At 38.6% G+C, this 18966-nt stretch overlaps 1 protein-coding gene across 3 annotated transcripts; it reads left to right on the forward strand.

The window, feature by feature from the left end:
- Positions 1 to 11647: 11647 nt before the first annotated feature.
- On the forward strand, positions 11648 to 16764 carry LOC147633195 (protein trichome birefringence-like 6). Of its 3 annotated transcripts, none has more exons than XM_086806228.1 (6): positions 11648 to 12369; positions 12528 to 13627; positions 13789 to 13981; positions 14700 to 14884; positions 15317 to 15475; positions 15846 to 16764. In XM_086806228.1, exons 2-6 carry the CDS (start codon positions 12681 to 12683, stop codon positions 16162 to 16164), a joined length of 1803 nt encoding a protein of 600 aa, XP_086662354.1. In that variant the 5' UTR covers positions 11648 to 12369; positions 12528 to 12680; the 3' UTR covers positions 16165 to 16764. The 3 variants fall into 3 exon arrangements, with proteins under 3 accessions (XP_086662354.1, XP_086662353.1, XP_086662355.1); XM_086806227.1 differs by having other exon boundaries at positions 12298 to 12431; XM_086806229.1 differs by having other exon boundaries at positions 12310 to 12441.
- Positions 16765 to 18966: the final 2202 nt, after the last annotated feature.

Consider the following 18966-nt stretch of genomic DNA (forward strand, 5'->3'; position numbering starts at 1 on the left):
TGAAAGACAAACTGTCTTGTACATGTCAACAGTGAGTCATAAAAAATGACAACAACGAGTCATGAGTTGTCATTTGCAACAAGCTGTCTTGATTTTTCACGTCTTAAATATTGATCAATTTTACACTCTTTTATAGACATTAAAGAGAAATATTTTTAGAAATTTTACAAAATAAACATAGTTTTAATTTTTTTTTAAAAACGTACATATTGCTAATTTTGTACTTTTCATGTCAAATAACAAAATGGAAAAAACAAGGTCAATACATGATCTAATATTCTTTAAACTACTAATAATCAATGTATGTCTATGTAATATATAATCCATTCTTTATTTAGAATTACAAAAAATGTACTTTTTCTTCTCCAAAAATTTAACTAACTTCATCCCAATCATTGCACCTCATCTAATCATTAAATTAGAGCATATATTTGATGTTAAGATAAGTAGGTATATGGAGTCCATGGTCATAAAAGAGCCTTATTTGAAAGAAACGATTTCTCTAGGTTCAGATAGAAAACCAACGATCCAAACGGTCAAATTTTAGATGGTAGTGAGTGCTACAATTTATCACTTTACTATATTTTAATCTAATAGTTTGATTTAGAGTTATCGTCTTTGCAAAAACACAGTTTTTAGTATATAACAGTTAGATTTTGAGCCATGAAAATGATAATAGCTATCATTTTGAAACATCGATGAAAATTTGGATTTCAGAATCCACTTTGTTGATAAAATGGATTCTAGAATCCAAAATTTCGGACACACTGACTTTTCTAATGTTTTGTCTGAAAAAAAGAGAAATTTTGGTTCCTAATGAATAAAATTTTCACTTTTATTGGACCAAAAATTTAGTTCATCGATCAAAAAATTTCCATAGAAAAATTCTATCTCGATGGAAAAAATTCCGTCAAAATTTTTGTCGATTGAAAAATTTTTGTCAAAAAAACATTTCCGTCAACAGAAAAATTTCATTGAAAATTTCTATCGATGAAAAAAATTCCGTCGAAAATTTTTGTCGACGGATAAATTTCCGTCGAAAATTTGAATACTAGAATCCACGGATTCTCGAATCCAAATTTTCGTCGATGGATTGAAATTTTCGTCGGCGAATTTTTTTTTTCCATCAAAGAAAATTTTAATTCATCAACGAAAATTTTTTCTGGCAACAAAAATTTTTAATGAAATTTTTCGACAAGTTTTTTGACGTGATTTTTTCCAACAACGAAATTTTTTGACAGAATTTTTTTCCGTCATAATTTTTCGACGGACAAAATTTTCCATCTAATAAAAGTGAAATTTTCATTCATTATGGACCAAAATTTCTCTTTTTTAAACAAAAATTTCAATGTCACGATAGAAACGTTAGTCTTAATGGAATTTTGAATTGCAGAATCCACTTTGTCAACAAAGTAGATTCTGGAATCCAATTGCCATCAATTTTTCAAAACGACAACTGTGGTCATTTTCATGCCTCAAAATCTAACTATTATAAACTGAAAACTGTGTTTTTATAAAGACTATAACTCCAAATCAAACTATTAGATCAAAATAAAGTAAACTGATAAATTATAATACTCACTACCATCTAAAATTTGATCGTTTGGATCATTGGATTTCTATCTCTTTCAATAAACCTTTTCTATGGCCATGGACTCCATATAGCTACCTGTCTTAATATCAAAATATGCTTAAATTTAACCATTGGATCAACTTTGTATACAAAGAAAATTTATTTTCTTACACAATGCAGTAACTCTATGTAAAAGTTTCATCAAATTATATTGGGTCTAAAAGTAACGTCAGTTTTATCACCTATCAGTTTGTTGATAACACAAGAACAAAAAAGAATGGCACAATAGGTAGGGAGTACACAAGTACTGAATGGTGATTGACACCCTTAAAAAAGTTGGCCGTTTTTCATTCGACCGTTATAATTTAATTATATTTTTTAATTAAAAAAATTAATTTCTAAAGAAATCCAAAAATAAATATATATTAAATATTTTTATTTTTTTCTAAAATTAGCATCCATACATTTCTCTCCCTTATCTATTAAAGAAGTTGGCACTATGAAGTAGTGTCAACATTATTACTACATCAAAGAAGTTAGCATTATGAAGAGGTAGTGCCAACATTATTACTACATCAAAGAAGTTGTATGCCAACATTATTACAAACCTCAATACTTAGGAAACACACTCATAAGGTTCTACGATGCACAACCATTGATTGGTCTATATTCCTACTTAATTGCTTGTTCTCATCGTTAATGACTCTGTATGTCCTCCAATAAGAAATTGCACTTGATACTCTGAGCTCAAACATATCTATCGTTACCAGGTCGTTCTCCTTTACTTTGATTATTTGCTTCAATTCCAATAATAAACTCCCTGAAACCTCTCTAGCTTGGTATAAGTCTAGATTGATTGAGTCATTCTTGTACATCTCATTAAGCGCCATGTATCCTTGCAAGATGATACACTCCATGGTAAGCTCCTCTAATGATGGCTTGGTTATGATGTGTAAAAAAACACAGAAGTGGGCGTTGCATACTAATGGAGAATAAAGAGAAATTCAGCCTTGATTGCAGTGATAGAAGAGGGGATGCTTTGAGAGGGCCATAGGAAGTCGACATCTGCACGCTGATGGAGAATAAAGAGAAATTCAGTCTAAAATACTTGCAGTGAAGGGGGCACTTGGAGAGAGGACGATAGGAGGAGGGGGCGTCTACATGCTTGGGAGAGAGGGCGCGTGGGAGGAGGTGGAGAGGGCCCTTGGGAAGGCTGCTTGGGAGAGAGGGTGCTTGGGAAGGCCGCTTGGGAGAGAGGGTGCTTGGGAAGGCCGCTTGGGAGAGAGGGTGCTTGGGAGGAGCTGAAGGGGGCACTTGGGAGGAGGAGGTGCTTAGGAGGTGGCGCTTGGGAGGAGGTGGGAGGGGCGCTTAGGAGGAGGGGACGATTGAGTTGGTGGCACTTAGGAGGAGGTGAGCGCTTAGGAGAGGTGGGAGGGGGCGCGTGGGAGGTGGGGGGCGCTTGAGGAGGGGGCACTTGGAAGGAGGTGGAGGGGGCCGGTGGCATGTAGGCCACGCGGCATAGCCATGCGTGGCGTGGCCGCGTGCCACGAAGCTGGCCACGTGTGATGCCTGAGATGGACGTCAAACATGGCCACGCCATGCATGGTTGCCATGTAGGATGCCCAAGTGTGGGCATTACACGTGGTTGTCATGTGTAGTGTGTAGTGTACATGGCGCCACATGCACTGCGCACTACACGTGGTGCCAAATAGATGGCGCCACATGTATTTCACAGCCACACGTGGCAAACTGTGGTGCGTCACATGGACTGTCTAGTCCACGTGGTGAGCCACTAGCTCATCATGTGGACTAGACTTTCCATGTGGACTGTTTAGTCCACGTGGCATGGTCACGTGTAATGCCCAAGATTGGGCATTACACTGCCACGTGGACTAAACAGTCCATGTGGCACTGCCACATGTAATGCCCAATCTTGGGCATTACACGTGGTAGTGCCACATGGACTAAATAGTTCACATGGACTGTTTAAGATTGGGCATTGCATGTGGCAGTGCCACATGGACTATTTAGTCCACTAGCATCGCCACATAGACTGTTTAGTCTACGTGGCCAACCACGTGGCCATGCCATGTGGACTATAGAGTCCTTGTGGCATGTTTAGTACACGTGGCATGGCCATGTGGACTAAAGAGTCCACGTGGTGTGTTTAGTACACGCGGTCATGCCACATGTAATGCTCGAGCTCAGGCATTACATGTGGCATGGCCACATGGAGTAAACAGTCCACGTGGCCTTGCCATGTGTAATGCCCGTGCGCTCGGGCAATACATGTGGCCCGGTCAGAGTCCACGTGGTCATGCCGCATGTAACGCTCCTGCGGGCATTACACACGACGTGTCCGCTCACGTGGACACGCCGTGTGTAATGCCCTCACGCGGGCATTTCATGCGATGTGTCTGCTCGCGTGGACATGCCATGTGTAATGCCCTCCCACGGGCATTTCACGTGATGTTTCTGCCCACATGGACACGCCGCGTGTAATGCCTGCACACACGGGCATTACACGTGGCCTTTGCCACGTCTATGGAAAAGGCCATGAGGCCTGTGGCCTTCATCGTGTGTGTGGCACGCGGCGAAGGCCATAGGCCATGTGGGCGGGCCGTGTGGCCACGTGGTTGGTTGTGCAATGGCTATTAAGCCGATGTTGAGGGCTCTCAAAACTCACGCCACCCTCTCTCTCGCCCTCAATAGCCGCCCTCTCTCTCTCTCTCTGGCTCAACCTTTTAACAGTTACCCTCTCTCTCTTCCACAAAGAGCCACACTCTCTCTCTCTCTCCCCGAGAAAGAGTCGTCCTCTCTCTCTCTCTCAAGATCTCTCAAGAAGCGCCTCACTGGTTGGAAGCGGCCTCAACGGTTGAAATGCCCTCAAGCGATAGCGGTCCTCACTTGCCCTCAACGCTAAAGAGATCTCAATTATCCTTCTCTAGGTAAACTTGTTTTAATTCATATGGATAGCATAATAATTTCTAAAATTTTAGAGAGAGTTTATCACATGTAATTGGAATAAAAAATTAATGATAATTAAATACTACTTTAAAATATTTGCATCACATCTTAATGACAAAAGACTAATTTAAGAACTATTCATGGTAATATGGATATGCATATCAAGAAAAAATGCCTCCATGCAATCGTTTGCAATCGAAAGGGTTCACTAGATCACAACAAGATGAGATCACTCTCTTGCAAGATGTGGGCATATCACAAGTGGCCACATCAAATGAGGTGACAAACACCTCACAATTGTAGTTGACTATGGAAGTTGTTTCTCAATGCCTGTCGACAATCGTGTGGCCAATAGTAGTGCCACAATTGTAGAAGAAGAGGAGTCTGTGGAAGAGAGTTTCGGCCAAGTGGTTGATCAACACATCTCTACGACGAATTGGGTGGAGGACCACTTGGTTGACAACCAAAACCGCCTTCCTAGAGTGTCGCTTTGTTGCTCAAACCCAGCAATTTGCACGAACGAGGATTCTATTGAGGGGTTGATCAGAAGCATCGAGGAGAGAAAATACCAATTGACAATGGCGGCATTCATTTTCTTAGAGGGATTCCCATGCAAAGCCCCCATTCCATTCGACTGTTGAAGTGCATTCGGCCATGACCTATCCTTGTTAGGTGAATTTTACACGATATTGGAGGAGACCGAAGGATGGAAACACATGGTTGGGAAGATGTTTGTTGTTTGAGATGGCAACCATCGACTCAAAGCTTGACAAGAATGGGTGAATACCAATTGAGTCGAAAAAGATAGGATTCCCAAGGTGAATTGCGGAGTGGTCCGGTTCCTTGAGGAAGAGGAGGCGGAGTTCTTGTTGGTGCTGTGCATGATCAACAAGTAAGTGCATTGTACAATGTTTTCTTGTTGGTGCTGTGCATGATCAACAAGTAAGTGCATTGTACAATGTTTTCTTGTTTATGAAATGAACAAACATTGTGTATGTCATCATTTGCCTTGTTTAAAATGCATGCAAATTTTTCTCAAGGTCACTACCATTCATGTGCCAATCACAACAACACATGATATATTTATGATGCATCATGTGGGTCTTGCCGATCCAAAATCGTTGTTGTCAAAGTTTAGTGATGCTGATCGTGCATGGGCCCAGAAAGCACAAAAAATTTTGGATTACAAAACATTTTGGCTAAGAGATGGTTCGTTTGAGTTATGGGTTGCAAAGCATGTGAATCAACTCTTATATTGAGGACCTTTTTAATAGCAAAATCCTCAAGCCATAGTGTACATGTTGAGCCACAAAATCAGTAACTTCCTCATCTTCTTTGCCACAACGATCTAATTTGTTAATCCACTTAAACCATTTTGGTTATTTGAAGAGCCATCTATGCTATAAATTCAATCTTTCTTTGCATGTTGTGTTTTGGACATTGGCCACCATAGCCATGCCTAAATTCTAGTTTTATCACATAGTACCAGAATGAGGCTTGTGCATACAAGCTTAATTTTTGTTTAGGTTGCCCTCTTTTGTTGTGTGCAACTAGGTGTGTGTTTAGCACGAGAGAGAGAGAGAGAGAGAGAGAGAGAGAGAGAGAGAGAGAGAGAGAGAGAGAGAGAGATTGAGATTTGTTTCTCAAAACACAACATCCAAAAACCATGTGTTGGTAGAGGTGAGGTGGTAGACAAGCTCGAGCCCCTACTTGCTTGCCTCACCTTTGTGGCTTTATTAGCTCTATTGCTTCACCAACTCTATGGCTTGATCCAGGTGCTTTTTGGCACTTTCTGGCACATTGCACTACACCTTACATAGGAGGGCCTCCCCAACTACTAGTAGGCTTGTTAGGAGACTGACGAGAAACACTAAACGGTAAGACTAGAAAAGATTATTTATATGTAAAAGTTTGCATATAAATAAGGTTCAAGGGATTTCAAATGGGAAATACATAAAGCAATGGTTAATAGGCATTAAAGTTAAAGTAAAAGGGAAGTAAATGGTGCACAATAGAAGCCCAAGAAGTAGGCGCCCCCTTCTAGGACAATATTATCCTAGAAGTATTGTCTGACCATGAAAGTCTTAAATGGTTAAGTACTCAAAAGGAGTTAAAAGGTAGGAAGGCTAGATGGGCTGAAATCCTACAAAAGTTTGGTTTTCAAATTAGATAAAGGAAAATTTAATGTCGTGGTGGTAGATGTTCTAAGTCGAGTACCCATGATAAATGAGTTAAGTTTTACAACTAGAAAGTGAGTTGCTGGCTCACTTAAAAGGAAAATGTGCTAAATGACCCTAGCTATCAAGTAATTTGGAATTACTTGATTAAAAAAAGACAACTCTCAAATAGAGAGTAAAGAAAATGCAGCTACTACTAGTGATAAAAGGATGTCACTTAAAAAAGATAAAGAAATCACTTAAAGAAGTGTCAATAAGTGAAAAAGATCATTGGAAAATTTTTTCCATCGATAATGGGTGCTTGTTATATAAACGTCGCATTCGTGTACCCAAAGAAGAAAATATTCGTGAGAATATTTTACTAGAATGGCATGATAATCCAAGTGCAGGGCACCCGGGAATTTCTAAGACCTATGTACTTGTTGAAAGATAATTTTATTGGGTAGGTTTAAAGAAGGACGTCTAGAATTCTGTTATAAAATGCGCTAAATGCCAAGTCAATAAAGCTGGGCGCCTAAAAGTAGGTGGAATATTACAACCACTACAAATACTTGAGGGTAAGTGGGAAAGTATTTCTATGGATTTCATAGTATGACTACCCTGAACAAGTAGAGGACATGATTCAGTGTGGATAGTAGTGGATAGGTTAACCAAGTTGGTACAATTTATACCAATGAAAAAAGAAGTCAAAACACTAGAATTGACTAGAATGTTTATCCATCATCTATACAGATTGTATGGATTGCTAGCAGATATAGTAAGCGACTGAGATAAAAAGTTTACAAGCCATTTTCGGAAAGAAGTGTTTGAAAAGTTGGAGACCAAACTTAGCGTTGCAAAAGTGTTGGACACCAAACTTAGTATGAGTATGTCTGAATATCCACAAAGTGATGGACAAACAAAAAGGGTTAATCAAGTCCTAGAAGATATACTTTGAGCATATGTTAATCACAAGCAAAACAATTGGGATGATTATCTTTCATTACTGGAATTTGCTTATAATAGTGCTAAACATTCTGGTTTTAGTCCATTCATACTAATGTATGGATTTCAACCTAGAGCACCCATAGTAGTTGGGTTACAAAAAGAAAAATTGCAAAGTGTAAAACACTTTCTCAAAGACATGCAAGACATGTTAAACATTGCAAGAAGCAACGTTAAAAGAGCGCAGGATTGTTCTATTAGTTATGCGAAAGGTAAAAGAAGACCAATTAATTTTGAGAAAGGTGATTTAGTTTATGTAAAGGTTTCTAAAACGTCAAAAACTTTAAAAAGTGAAAAAGTTCCAAAGTTAAGTCCAAGGTATTGTGGTCCTTATGCAATACTTAAAAAAATTGAAAGTGTAGCTTATACGATAGCTTTACCCAAAGGATCCCGAGTACATCCTGTGTTTCATGTTAGTAGACTAAAATGTAAGATGGGAAACAATGACAATATCATTGGAAAAGAAGCAATAGTTGATTTTATAGAACCACCCATTGTTCCTCATGAGCCAGAAAAGATTCTTGAATATCGAGAAAAGAAAACTAGGCATTTTTTGTTTAAAGAATGTTTATTAAAGTGGAAAGATCGACCAGAAGAAGGATCAACTTGAGAAAGAGTGGCTACACTAAAGAAAAGGTTTCCTGAGTTAGGACGACAACTTATCTTTCAAGGGGGAGGAAATGTTATGAGACTGACATGAAACACTAAAAGGTAACTTAAAGACTAGAAAAGATTATTTGTATGTAAAAGGTTTGCATATAAATAAGGTTCAAGGAATTCAAATGGGAAATACCTAATGCAATGGTTAATAGACATTAAAGTTAAAGTAAAAGGAAAGTAAATGGTGCACAATGGAAGCCGCCCAAGAGCCACATAAGTAGCACCCCCTTCTAGGGGTACTTGAAGAGGTATTGGTGAATGAAAAGGCCATGCCTAGCCAATTAAAGGTCAAGGGGTTGAAGTTGGAGGGTCATGCATCACTTAGGCCTATATAACCATGAGTTTAGGGTCCATTTGGGATATGGTTGGGTGGAGAATCAAAGTTCTAGTCTTACAAGTCCTTAAGCTTATAATGTAAGGAGCATTACAAGGCTACTTTCTATGCTCTAGCATATCTAGTTTTAATGTCGTACTAGGAGCAGATTGTCTACAACAATAATTAATCTCTCCAATGTCTCTCTCATTCTTAGCACAAGTAGTGGTGGCCGCCCTCGCCTTTTGTAGTAATACTTTGGCAGCTCCCCAGGGGGTCCTTGCACCTAATGTGACTCTCCAAGTGCGGTACAAGTACCTTAAAGGTTGATTCTCTCTTAACGCTCAACCACATTTCCAAAGAAAACTCTACCAAATAAGCACCCAAAAATCTTTTTTTTGGGATTAATTGATTAAAAAATAAATCAAAGCACTAAGGTTGTGCACACCAAGGTTTTAAGCCTTGAAAACACAAGATTTGGGAGTTTTTTTGTCATGATAATGATGTGAAATATTGCATGACCTCATCACACTTGTCTCATTAACTTGTCTCTCAAGGTTTCTCTCTCTAATCTGGTTTCTTTCTTTGTGTGTGTGTGTGTGTGTGACTTTTAGTGCTCTCTCTCTCTCTCTCTCTCTCTCTCTCTCTCTCTCTCTCCGAATGCTCCCTTGATCTTTGCAGTAGTAGTAGGTTGGCGCATGTAGCTCATGCTTTGGTCACCTCTCTCTATCTCTCTTGATTGGAGATGTACTAACGTAGATGGGAGTGGCATAGCTCGTGCTTGGTATAGGAGACCCTTGCTGAAACTCAAAGCACAAGAGCTCCTCTCTCTCTCTCTCTCTCTCTCTCTCTCTCTCTCTCTCTCTCTTAGTCTTTTAGTACCTTAGCCTTTTGATTTAAAACCTTAGTGAAACATTAGTAGAAAGAAACCCTTGATGAATTAAGTTATAGAAAGAGTGAATATGACACCCTTGCAAAAAAGGACTTGTGTGGAGTGGAATTATTGTAAGGTACAATCTCTACTTATCATTGTGCATCTTGTGAGATCACCCTTATCTAAATGGAGGATGCATTTCCAAGCCAATAGATGGTGGTTAGAACCCACTATCCTCAATGCCAAGGTGGTGGGTTCAAAACCCATGGAGGACACCTACCTCTTTTTGTAAGCGGGGGTTCACGTGTTGATGCGTGTATTGTGCACATGGGCACACAAGTTACTATACGATTACATATCGAATGCCATCCATAGTTGTTTGGTGTTCTCCACCTTCATCCATAGTGTTCATGTGCTAACAACGTTGTGGAATGAGGCTTCTCAAAGCTTTGTCGTCTTTAGCGGCAAAAAGACAATGCCAAAGGTAACGAGTCTACTTTGACACATGTTTCTCCCCACAATTATGCAAGGTGCTCACTCAAAGTGGGTGAGTGTGGGGCTTGTCAATTGCCTTAACTAGCAAATATTTGGAAAGTCGATATCCCCTCATGGTACTTGGGTGTGTCAGTGTGACTTTCCTTGAAATATATATATATAAAATTAAATAGAGGATACAATTATTTTCCCTCTACAAAGTAGCATTTCTAGTTGTAATGTGGGAAGGCCAACATGAGTCAGGATTTACCATAGGACAAGAAAAGACAAAGATCTAGACCAAAGGGTACATCAAATTTTTTTCTACTAAGTGGCATATGTGTGAGGACCAAGAGGAGTGAGGGCCTTCTTGCAGGCTTACGATGAAATAAGTAAAGGCACCATGTGCACACATGAGCAATTCATGAGGGCATCTCTATGCAAAGTGTATATCAAAAAATGAAAGATCAAAGTGTGTAATACCATTTGGCGGGTCAAAGGGAATTTCAAGGTGAAAGCATGTGAAAAGATTTGATCGTGCGACATGGGTCCAACAGAATCCCGTCTGTTTTTGGACTACCAATAGTAGCTGGCATGTACCGTCAAGCATGCCTTAAATCTGAAGCGTAAGGTTTACGTTTAAAAAAAAAACTTTTTCTCTTCGCTTTAGGCTTCAAGATGCCATTGTCTTATATATTTTAAGCCTTCCTCCTATACACATACTATGTGTTTTGTATATCCTAACAAAGAGATATGTAAGATCATCTCTATAATATATATTATATAAAGGAAGAAGTTCACAAAGCTACCACGTGGCAGAGGAGAGGAGGAGGAGGAGGAGGTTGGGGTAGAATTTGAATTTAGAGGTTTGAAGAAACGTGCGAAGCACCGTCACCCCACTAGTCTCTTTTAATCTGCATAACACATTCTTGCATTCCCACACCCTATACTTGTCAATTTGATGCTTTGGTAATTTTTTATGGATTTACTATTGTGCAACCTTATGTAGACTTTTAACATCAAATTTTGCCACTTTGTAGGGCCACTATAAAACAAATCATTATTTCTAAAATGTCCCATGTGGACCATCATTGCTAAACAATCCTTTTTGTATGTTTTTTTTTTTTGTTGGGTTTAGTGTATTTTGCACCTTTTGAAGATGAAAAATACTATGCAAATTCAAAGGTTTTAAAATTCTTAAAATACTTTCAAATTGGTAAGAAATACCTGTGGAGTTCTAGAAAACTTTTTTTTTTCAACAAATCACAAAACTGGTTTTCTTGATTAAAGGGCTGCTGATTTTGAGATAAACTATGAAAAAAAAGGCCTTAAAATTTGCCATTAAAAAAAAGGGGGTGAAAGAAATAAAAAATATATTACAGGTGCATTGTATATAGCTTGAACTTGGAACCCTGCAGGTTTTCTGGTTTTTAGAGAGAAAAGTTTCCGTGAAAACTTTTTTTTTTTTCCGCACACGCTGCTCAATCGTAGATATACGCTCCTGCTTTTCGCCTTGCTTTTTCTTCCTGCGCTTCCGACACACGCCATTAGTTTTAATATTAAATCTAGTTCTCTCGGAGTTTTAAATCCCTTGCTATTACACGCCGTGCACTCCCCGTACCTGCACGAGCGTACGTCAATCCTTGCTGATTAAAAGCAAGATTAGCTGATAGCCCCGCCTTAATTAGTTCAATTTTCATTGCATTCCCTCTCCATTAATCCTTTCAGTCAGACCCATTATTGCATTTATACCTTAATTGCTTACAAATCCTGCAGCAAGCTGCTGGTCAGTCACTCTCCATGTTTTTGTTCAGTCAAATCCCTCCTTAATCTTGCCATTAGCTCTTAATCCACACTAACCTGAACCCAAAATTTCAGTAAACTCAGCTGCCTTAGCCGTTTATCTATTCTCATGTTATTCAGAACGGAAGCCGGATTAGGTGTTAGAACCATCTCCTTAATCCTGACTTAAATGCTGTTTAATCCTTGTATGAGATATTTAATCTGAATGAGCACTCAAACGTCTTTAGTTTTTTTTTTAACCCACACTCAAAGTGGAAGTAGCTCGGCTACTTACCGTGTGTCCATCTCCTTTATTCCAAACCTTCTTCATATAATAATTAGACAGTCGAGTCCCTGTATTAACACCTAATCTATAATTAAGCATCCTTAATTCACACTCAAACCCATCAAAGAAGGTGCTTTGCGTCCTCTGTCCGTGTACTAGAAGTCTTTATGTAATTAACACTCAATCTGCTTCTTAATCCTTCCATGAGCTCCTAATCCACACACCGCGCTCAAGTCTATAAGGTGGCCTCTGAGTCACTTTGCTGATGTGTTCTGTCAGGTAACACGAATATTTGATCATCATCAGCTCATGGCATGCTGGTGACGAAGCAGAGTGCAATTGTATTAGCTCGTAATCCACCTTAATCTTCTTCTTCTTTTATCCTTTGCATTAGCGTCCAATTCGCACTCTAATCCTCAAATCTGGACCTTTTGCAGGCTTAATCACGACCACCATGGTATTTATTAATGGGGCTGCAAAAAGCAGAAAGCATTCCTTCTAAGTACCTCGACATCACTCATGTGTGTGCTTTTTGATTTGCTGCTATAGTGTGGTGTAGTCAATGCTTTGCTAGAGCTGCCGCCGCAGCTATGGAGCTTAGCAAAACACAGAGAGCCTTCCTTGCCATCCCTTCAAGGTGGCCTCCCATCCTCCTCGGTGTTACCTTGGGCCTCTTCATCTCTGCTATTTTCACCTCCAACTTCGCCATGAGGTTCATGCCAAACCCCATCTGGTCGTCGCCGTCTACATCAACACCATCATGGACACCATCATCTCGCTTGTCTATCACCACATTCTCCAACCAGCTCTTCATCCTCCTCTTCAAAAGCTCCTACTCACATGCAGTACCACATGAAGAGAACATCCCACCATCCACATCCACTCATGAAAGCCTTCCACATAGTACATACATGCCTTACCTCAAGCGATCGGATAGCTCCTCTCGTGATCAGTCCTCTTCACAGCATGATAATGCATTTCAAAGGGATTCCATGAGAAACAAGGATGTGGACGGTTTGGCTTCCCGGCCAGCGATTTCTGCGCCCAGTAGAATGTCAGATGCCAAAGGTTCATCTCCAGGTCAAAAGACCTCTTCAAACACCATTTCTTTGACTAATAGCATAGAACAAACCAATGGCATGGTCCATGTCAATGGTGGGTATCCTAGTTCATCTGATTCACCACATTCTAATGGCTTGAAGTCATCATTAGCAGCAGGCCAAAGCATTGGGGCGGGGCATGTACATGATGGGTTTGCTTCTTCATCACCACATTCAATCAACGATTTGGAGTCATTGTTAGCTGAGAGAACTGATGACATGGGGCATGCACATGATGTATTTTCTTCTACATCACATTCTACCAATCCTACGTGTGATATCTCCATAGGAAGGTGGGTGGAAGATGATTCATATCCACTTTACAAGCCTGGCTCTTGTCCATTCGTAGATGAAGGTTTCAGCTGCCAGCAGAATGGCAGGCCAGATGCCAAATACATCAGGTGGAGATGGGCTCCAAGGGATTGCAATGTACCAAGGTAAGATCAAGGCCTACATGTGTTTCATGTATAATGTCTTTTGCAGAGCGTCAAGTTAAGGTAGAGTCTCAAGTTAAGCTTTATAAGTTTTTCATATATTGAGCTCATTTTGTATGCATTGATTTATAATGGGTTGAGCTCATGTGTGTTATGCATATAAGGTTCAATGGCACAGACCTGCTGGAAAAGTTGAGAGGGAAAAGACTGGTTTTTGTGGGGGACTCCCTGAACAGGAATCAATGGGAGTCAATGCTTTGCATGCTGAGAGAATCTTTAGCAGACACGCATAGAATTGTGCAGATACATGGCGGTCGCATTTCGAAATTACCAGGCGCTTATGTCTTCAAGTTCCTGGCAAGTTAACTTCTCTTCCTCAATGCTATACAAACCTCAAACCCAGAGTGTTTTTTTTTTTGGATGTATGATCTCACTTGACTGCACATGAGATGCTTTTTCCATCAAACAATCTTTACATTTACATGAGGTGTATGCATTTCCTGTGTGTATCTACGTACATAAGTGCATGCACACACACACACACACACACACACAAAGATATACATTTACTTATATGTACACCTATACATATACATACACAAATGCACACATACATGGAACACACATACAAGCATGCATGCATACATGCAGCAATAAAAGCATAATGGAAACACTTGATTATGCAACTAAGTGGAGATTCTGGCAATGACATATATAATCATATCAAATTGTGTTATATACATCTACATGCATGCATGCATACATACATACATGCACACATACACACACACAGCCAGAAAGATATACATTTACTTATATGTACACCTATACATATACATACGCATATGCATACATACAACACACATACATGCATGCATACATACATGCATCGATAAAAGCATAATGGAAACGCTTGATTATGCAGCTAAGTGGAGATTCTGGTAATGACATATAATCATATCAAATTGTGCTATATACATCTACATACATGCATACATAGAAAAAATCATAATGGAAACATTTGATCATGCAGCTTAAATGGAGATCGGCTAATGTGAATGTTTCTGTGGTCCAGGACTATGACTGCAGAGTGGAGTTTTATACGTCCCAGTATCTAGTGGACAAGCAAGAGGGTTCCAATCAGACCCAGTTCACCATAAGGTTAGACAGGATGGACAAATCAGAGAGAAGATGGAGGAAAGCCAGTGTGTTGGTGTTCAACACAGGGCATTGGTGGACTTCAGACAAGATCGGTGAAGGGTAATCAATGCTATTATCTTTTAACCATGTGATTAACACCAAATAATTATAAGCATTCATGTATCTGCATGCATCTTCATCCTTATAATCAACACGAATTTGCTCTGTAAACCTGTGATAATCACCAAGGAATCAAAGGGACATGATAAACAAAGAAAATGATTAGGCTTAGGCTGTATGTATAAGCCGATGGTTGATCCATATAATCATATATCAAACCAGCTGAGAACTCATGGCTGTGTTTTGGAACACATAATTATACCTTACGTTAAATTTTATTGCATCTTATCAGATGCCAATTCCTGCAAATGAGTCCTATGAAATTAGGGGATATCAATGCAAGCTAATCAACGGTACGACAGATAAATCAACTTAGGATATGTTAATCATGTCAGTGTTTGACACTAATGGGATAGGCTTGTCATGCAACAGGGAGAATTGCTTTCAAGAAGGGAACAAGGTGTACGCCAAACTCAAGATTATGGCGGCTTACAGAAAGGCTCTGTCTACATGGGCAAAATGGGTGCAAAGATATGTGAATCCACAAAACACTCGTGTTTTCTTCCGGGGCTACTCTCCTGTTCACTACATGTAAGTGAAAGGATTGCAGAGGGTGTTGGTTATTCCATTAATATCATCAAGATTTGTGGGTGCAGCATGAGCATGCTTAGCTAATCTATGCTTAAATTACTATTAAGTATTAGCTCAAACATGGGTTCATGCTAATCTAAGCTTTTAGATTAGCATTTGTCTTGGGGTTTAGCTCTAATATGCAGCATGAGCATGCTTAGCTAATCTATGCTTAAGTTACTATTGAGTACTAGCTCAAACATTGGTTCATGCTAATCTAAGCTTCTAGATTAGCATTTGTCTTGGGGTTTAGCTCTAATGTGGGGTATAGTTAGGTAAATGTTTTGATTTTTGCCTAAGTTAATTATGATGTTTTTAAATGGATTTTCAGAGGAGGCCAATGGAACTCTGGTGGGCAATGCCAAGATGAGACAGAGCCAATCTACAAGGAGTCCTATTTGACCCCATATCCTGATAAGATGCATGCTCTGGAAGGGGTTCTGCAAGAAATGAAGCTACCCGTCCATGTGCTCAACATCACCAGGCTTTCAGACTACAGGAAGGATGCCCACCCCGCGGTGTATGGGCACCCCCCACATGAGGTAGTTTCACACCAGGATTGCAGCCACTGGTGCCTGCCTGGTCTTCCTGACACCTGGAATGAGCTTCTCTACTTTGCTCTCACTAAACAATCTATGGCCTCACCTTAAACCACCTCCCATCAGAGGAGTAATCACAACCCTTAACCCTTTTAATCATTCCCAGTTTGAGATCACCCAACTTTCCATTCTTCTTAACCTAATCCATTGAATTGAGATCACCCCTCTCTCTCTCTCTCTACCCTTAATCATACTCAAATCAAGATTACCCGGTTTTTCATACTTCTTAACTTTATCCTGTTAATTACACCCAAATTGAGATTGCCATACTTTCTGTGCTTTTCAACCCAAACCTATGAACCCTACCCATAACGAGGTTACCCGACTGAAATCCTAGCCAAGTCACTCCTCTTAATCCTCTTGCCCCAAGAGAGATTACCCAAGTTTGAATCCTTCTTAACCCATCCTCTGAACCACACCCAAATTGAGGTTACCCAAATTTTGATCCTTTTCAACCCAAATCTCTTATCTTTCATACTTCTCAGAGCTCAATCCTCTTAACCCAAATTGAGATTACTAATCCTATCTTCTTAACGACACTAACTATTCATATATTTCTTACCGTAATCACTTTCATCGTGTATAGAAATCTAGATATGTCTATATTTTGAAACCTTTCTATTTCACAAAAATAAAGACTGTTTTTCCACGCTTTTATGAACATCTTTGAAATGTAAGAATTATAACATTAAAATTTCCTTTCATGAGCAACTTGCTAATATTATTATGGAGTGGACCCTATTGTGTGTCCTTCAAAGAATGATTAGTGAGCATATTTTAACTTATGAGAGGTCACAAATAAGTGTTTGTCCATTTTTTTAAAAATAAAAAAATTGGAACAACATTTGTAGCACTTCATTACTCATTTTGATAATATATGGTGGTGTGTACCTTTTTCAAAAAGTTGGGAGAGAATCGTCTGGTTTTACATACACTACTCATACACCCAACTTCTGTTGTGTGTACTTTTTCAAAGTGCACTTATACTTCAAATTTTCTTTTTATAGGAAGATAAATTATGCTAATAATGTGAATCCAAAGCGATTTTTTTTGGTAAAATCGAGTATAAATTTTGCATCACTATAAGAATGTGGAGCTCTCATGGAAGAGAATGTAAATTGAGTATTTACAATATACATGTGATATCTCACTAGCATTTCTATTACTTTGTTTTCTTAGTAAATCTATTTTAATTATTTTTCGTGTATTTCATGTCAAGAAAGTGAAGAAGTTTTAAGTAACCTTGGGAGCGAACTACTAAGAAATTCTATGTACTACATGCGTTCAAGGGGTATTTAAAAAACCTCGTACTTGTGGATTTTTAATGAATAAATTGATTCTTTTTTTAGATGTATTTATGGTTTTTTTAAAAAAATTGGTAATTTTTTTTGTTATATTTATTTTAAAAATTTTAATTAAAAAACCCTTTCATTTAAACTAATGTGGTATCTTATATATATTTAGGTGAATCTCTTGAGCAAAAGCAAGGTTATGTATCTACTTACTTTTATTTGGTGAATCTATGTCAAAAGCATTGGAATTCGAAGCTATTATTTTAATGGTCTACACACATTTAAGTTGGTGAGTGTCTTTTAGATTTCATTGAAGTGAAGTGGTGTGATTGTGCTTAATCTCATTTAATTGCATTATGCTTCTAAGCTTAACAAATGGCATGGTTCTTTAGCTAACGCCATTGAAAAATTGATCTTTTCATTTTTGGTACTTTTGTGATCTTCATCTTATTATATGGAAAGAACACATATATCAAGAGGTTATATGTGGACCTTCTTGATAGCTTTAATCCCAACTTTCTTTCATGGATGGCATGATCTTGCTTCTTGGGATTCCATGAGTATTTATGAGTTGAGAAATGCACCTTTGGCACACCTTTGGCCACCTTCATGAGTGTCATGCTTCAAAAGACCATGTGATGGAGAGAGAGAGAGAGAGAGAGAGAGAGAGAGATGACCACATGGAGAGTGAATGGCACAAAGCTTTCAATGTCCACATAGATAAAGGATGCAAAAATGGAAAGAGATCCCATTGTCCACATGGATAAAGGTTTAAAACATAGGAAAAGGGCCCGATCTCCACATGAAAAGTGAGAGAAAAATGTCATTTTGAGTGAAATAAGCAAGAGGGCCCATCCTCACCTAGTGTGAGGATAAAAATATCAATGGATGGATACCATGTGGCTTAAGGCACTTTTGAACTATGGATCTAATAAAATATGCTAGTACAGAAGATACAAAGAATATTATACTAGCTAGGTAGGATCTAATGGAAATTTCACCCTTTAAAAAGAGCTAGAGTGTGCTTTAAAGAGAGCTAGAGTGTACTTTTTTTGGGAACATAATTATAATTATATTTATAAGTCGAGCAAAGCCATATATAGATAGCTAGAGTGTGTTTTTCTTTAATATTTCTTCGGAAACAAGTTGAAAAAATTATACCATCACATCTCCACTTAGAACTTATCTTTCCTTGTAAGCAATCCAAGACAAAGATTAAAAACAAGATTTTGTTAACATACTTCAACATACAACCACTTGTATACCATTCACAAAATTAAGCATTTTTTAAATCAAAAAATAAAAGCACTCAAATATATTGTGCACGTGTGTGTGTGTGTGAGAGAGAGAGAGAGAGAGAGAGAGAGAGAGAGAGAGTTATATTAATGTCAAGATGGCCTATAAAATACGATACATATCATAAAGACCATGTGTGTCTTGACCTAAATATGTGGTCTAGCAAAAGGAAAAAAAAGTATCTTACTAAACAACTAGTAGATTTTCAATACCAAGCATAAATAATAATCATCCAAGGAGAGGTCTTTCCTCACTATAGAGATTA

The sequence above is a fragment of the Cibotium barometz genome, chromosome 12 (genome assembly GCF_041138505.1).
Source record: "Cibotium barometz isolate CiBa-2024 chromosome 12, ASM4113850v1, whole genome shotgun sequence".
In the NCBI taxonomy this organism is placed as follows: domain Eukaryota; kingdom Viridiplantae; phylum Streptophyta; class Polypodiopsida; order Cyatheales; family Cibotiaceae; genus Cibotium; species Cibotium barometz.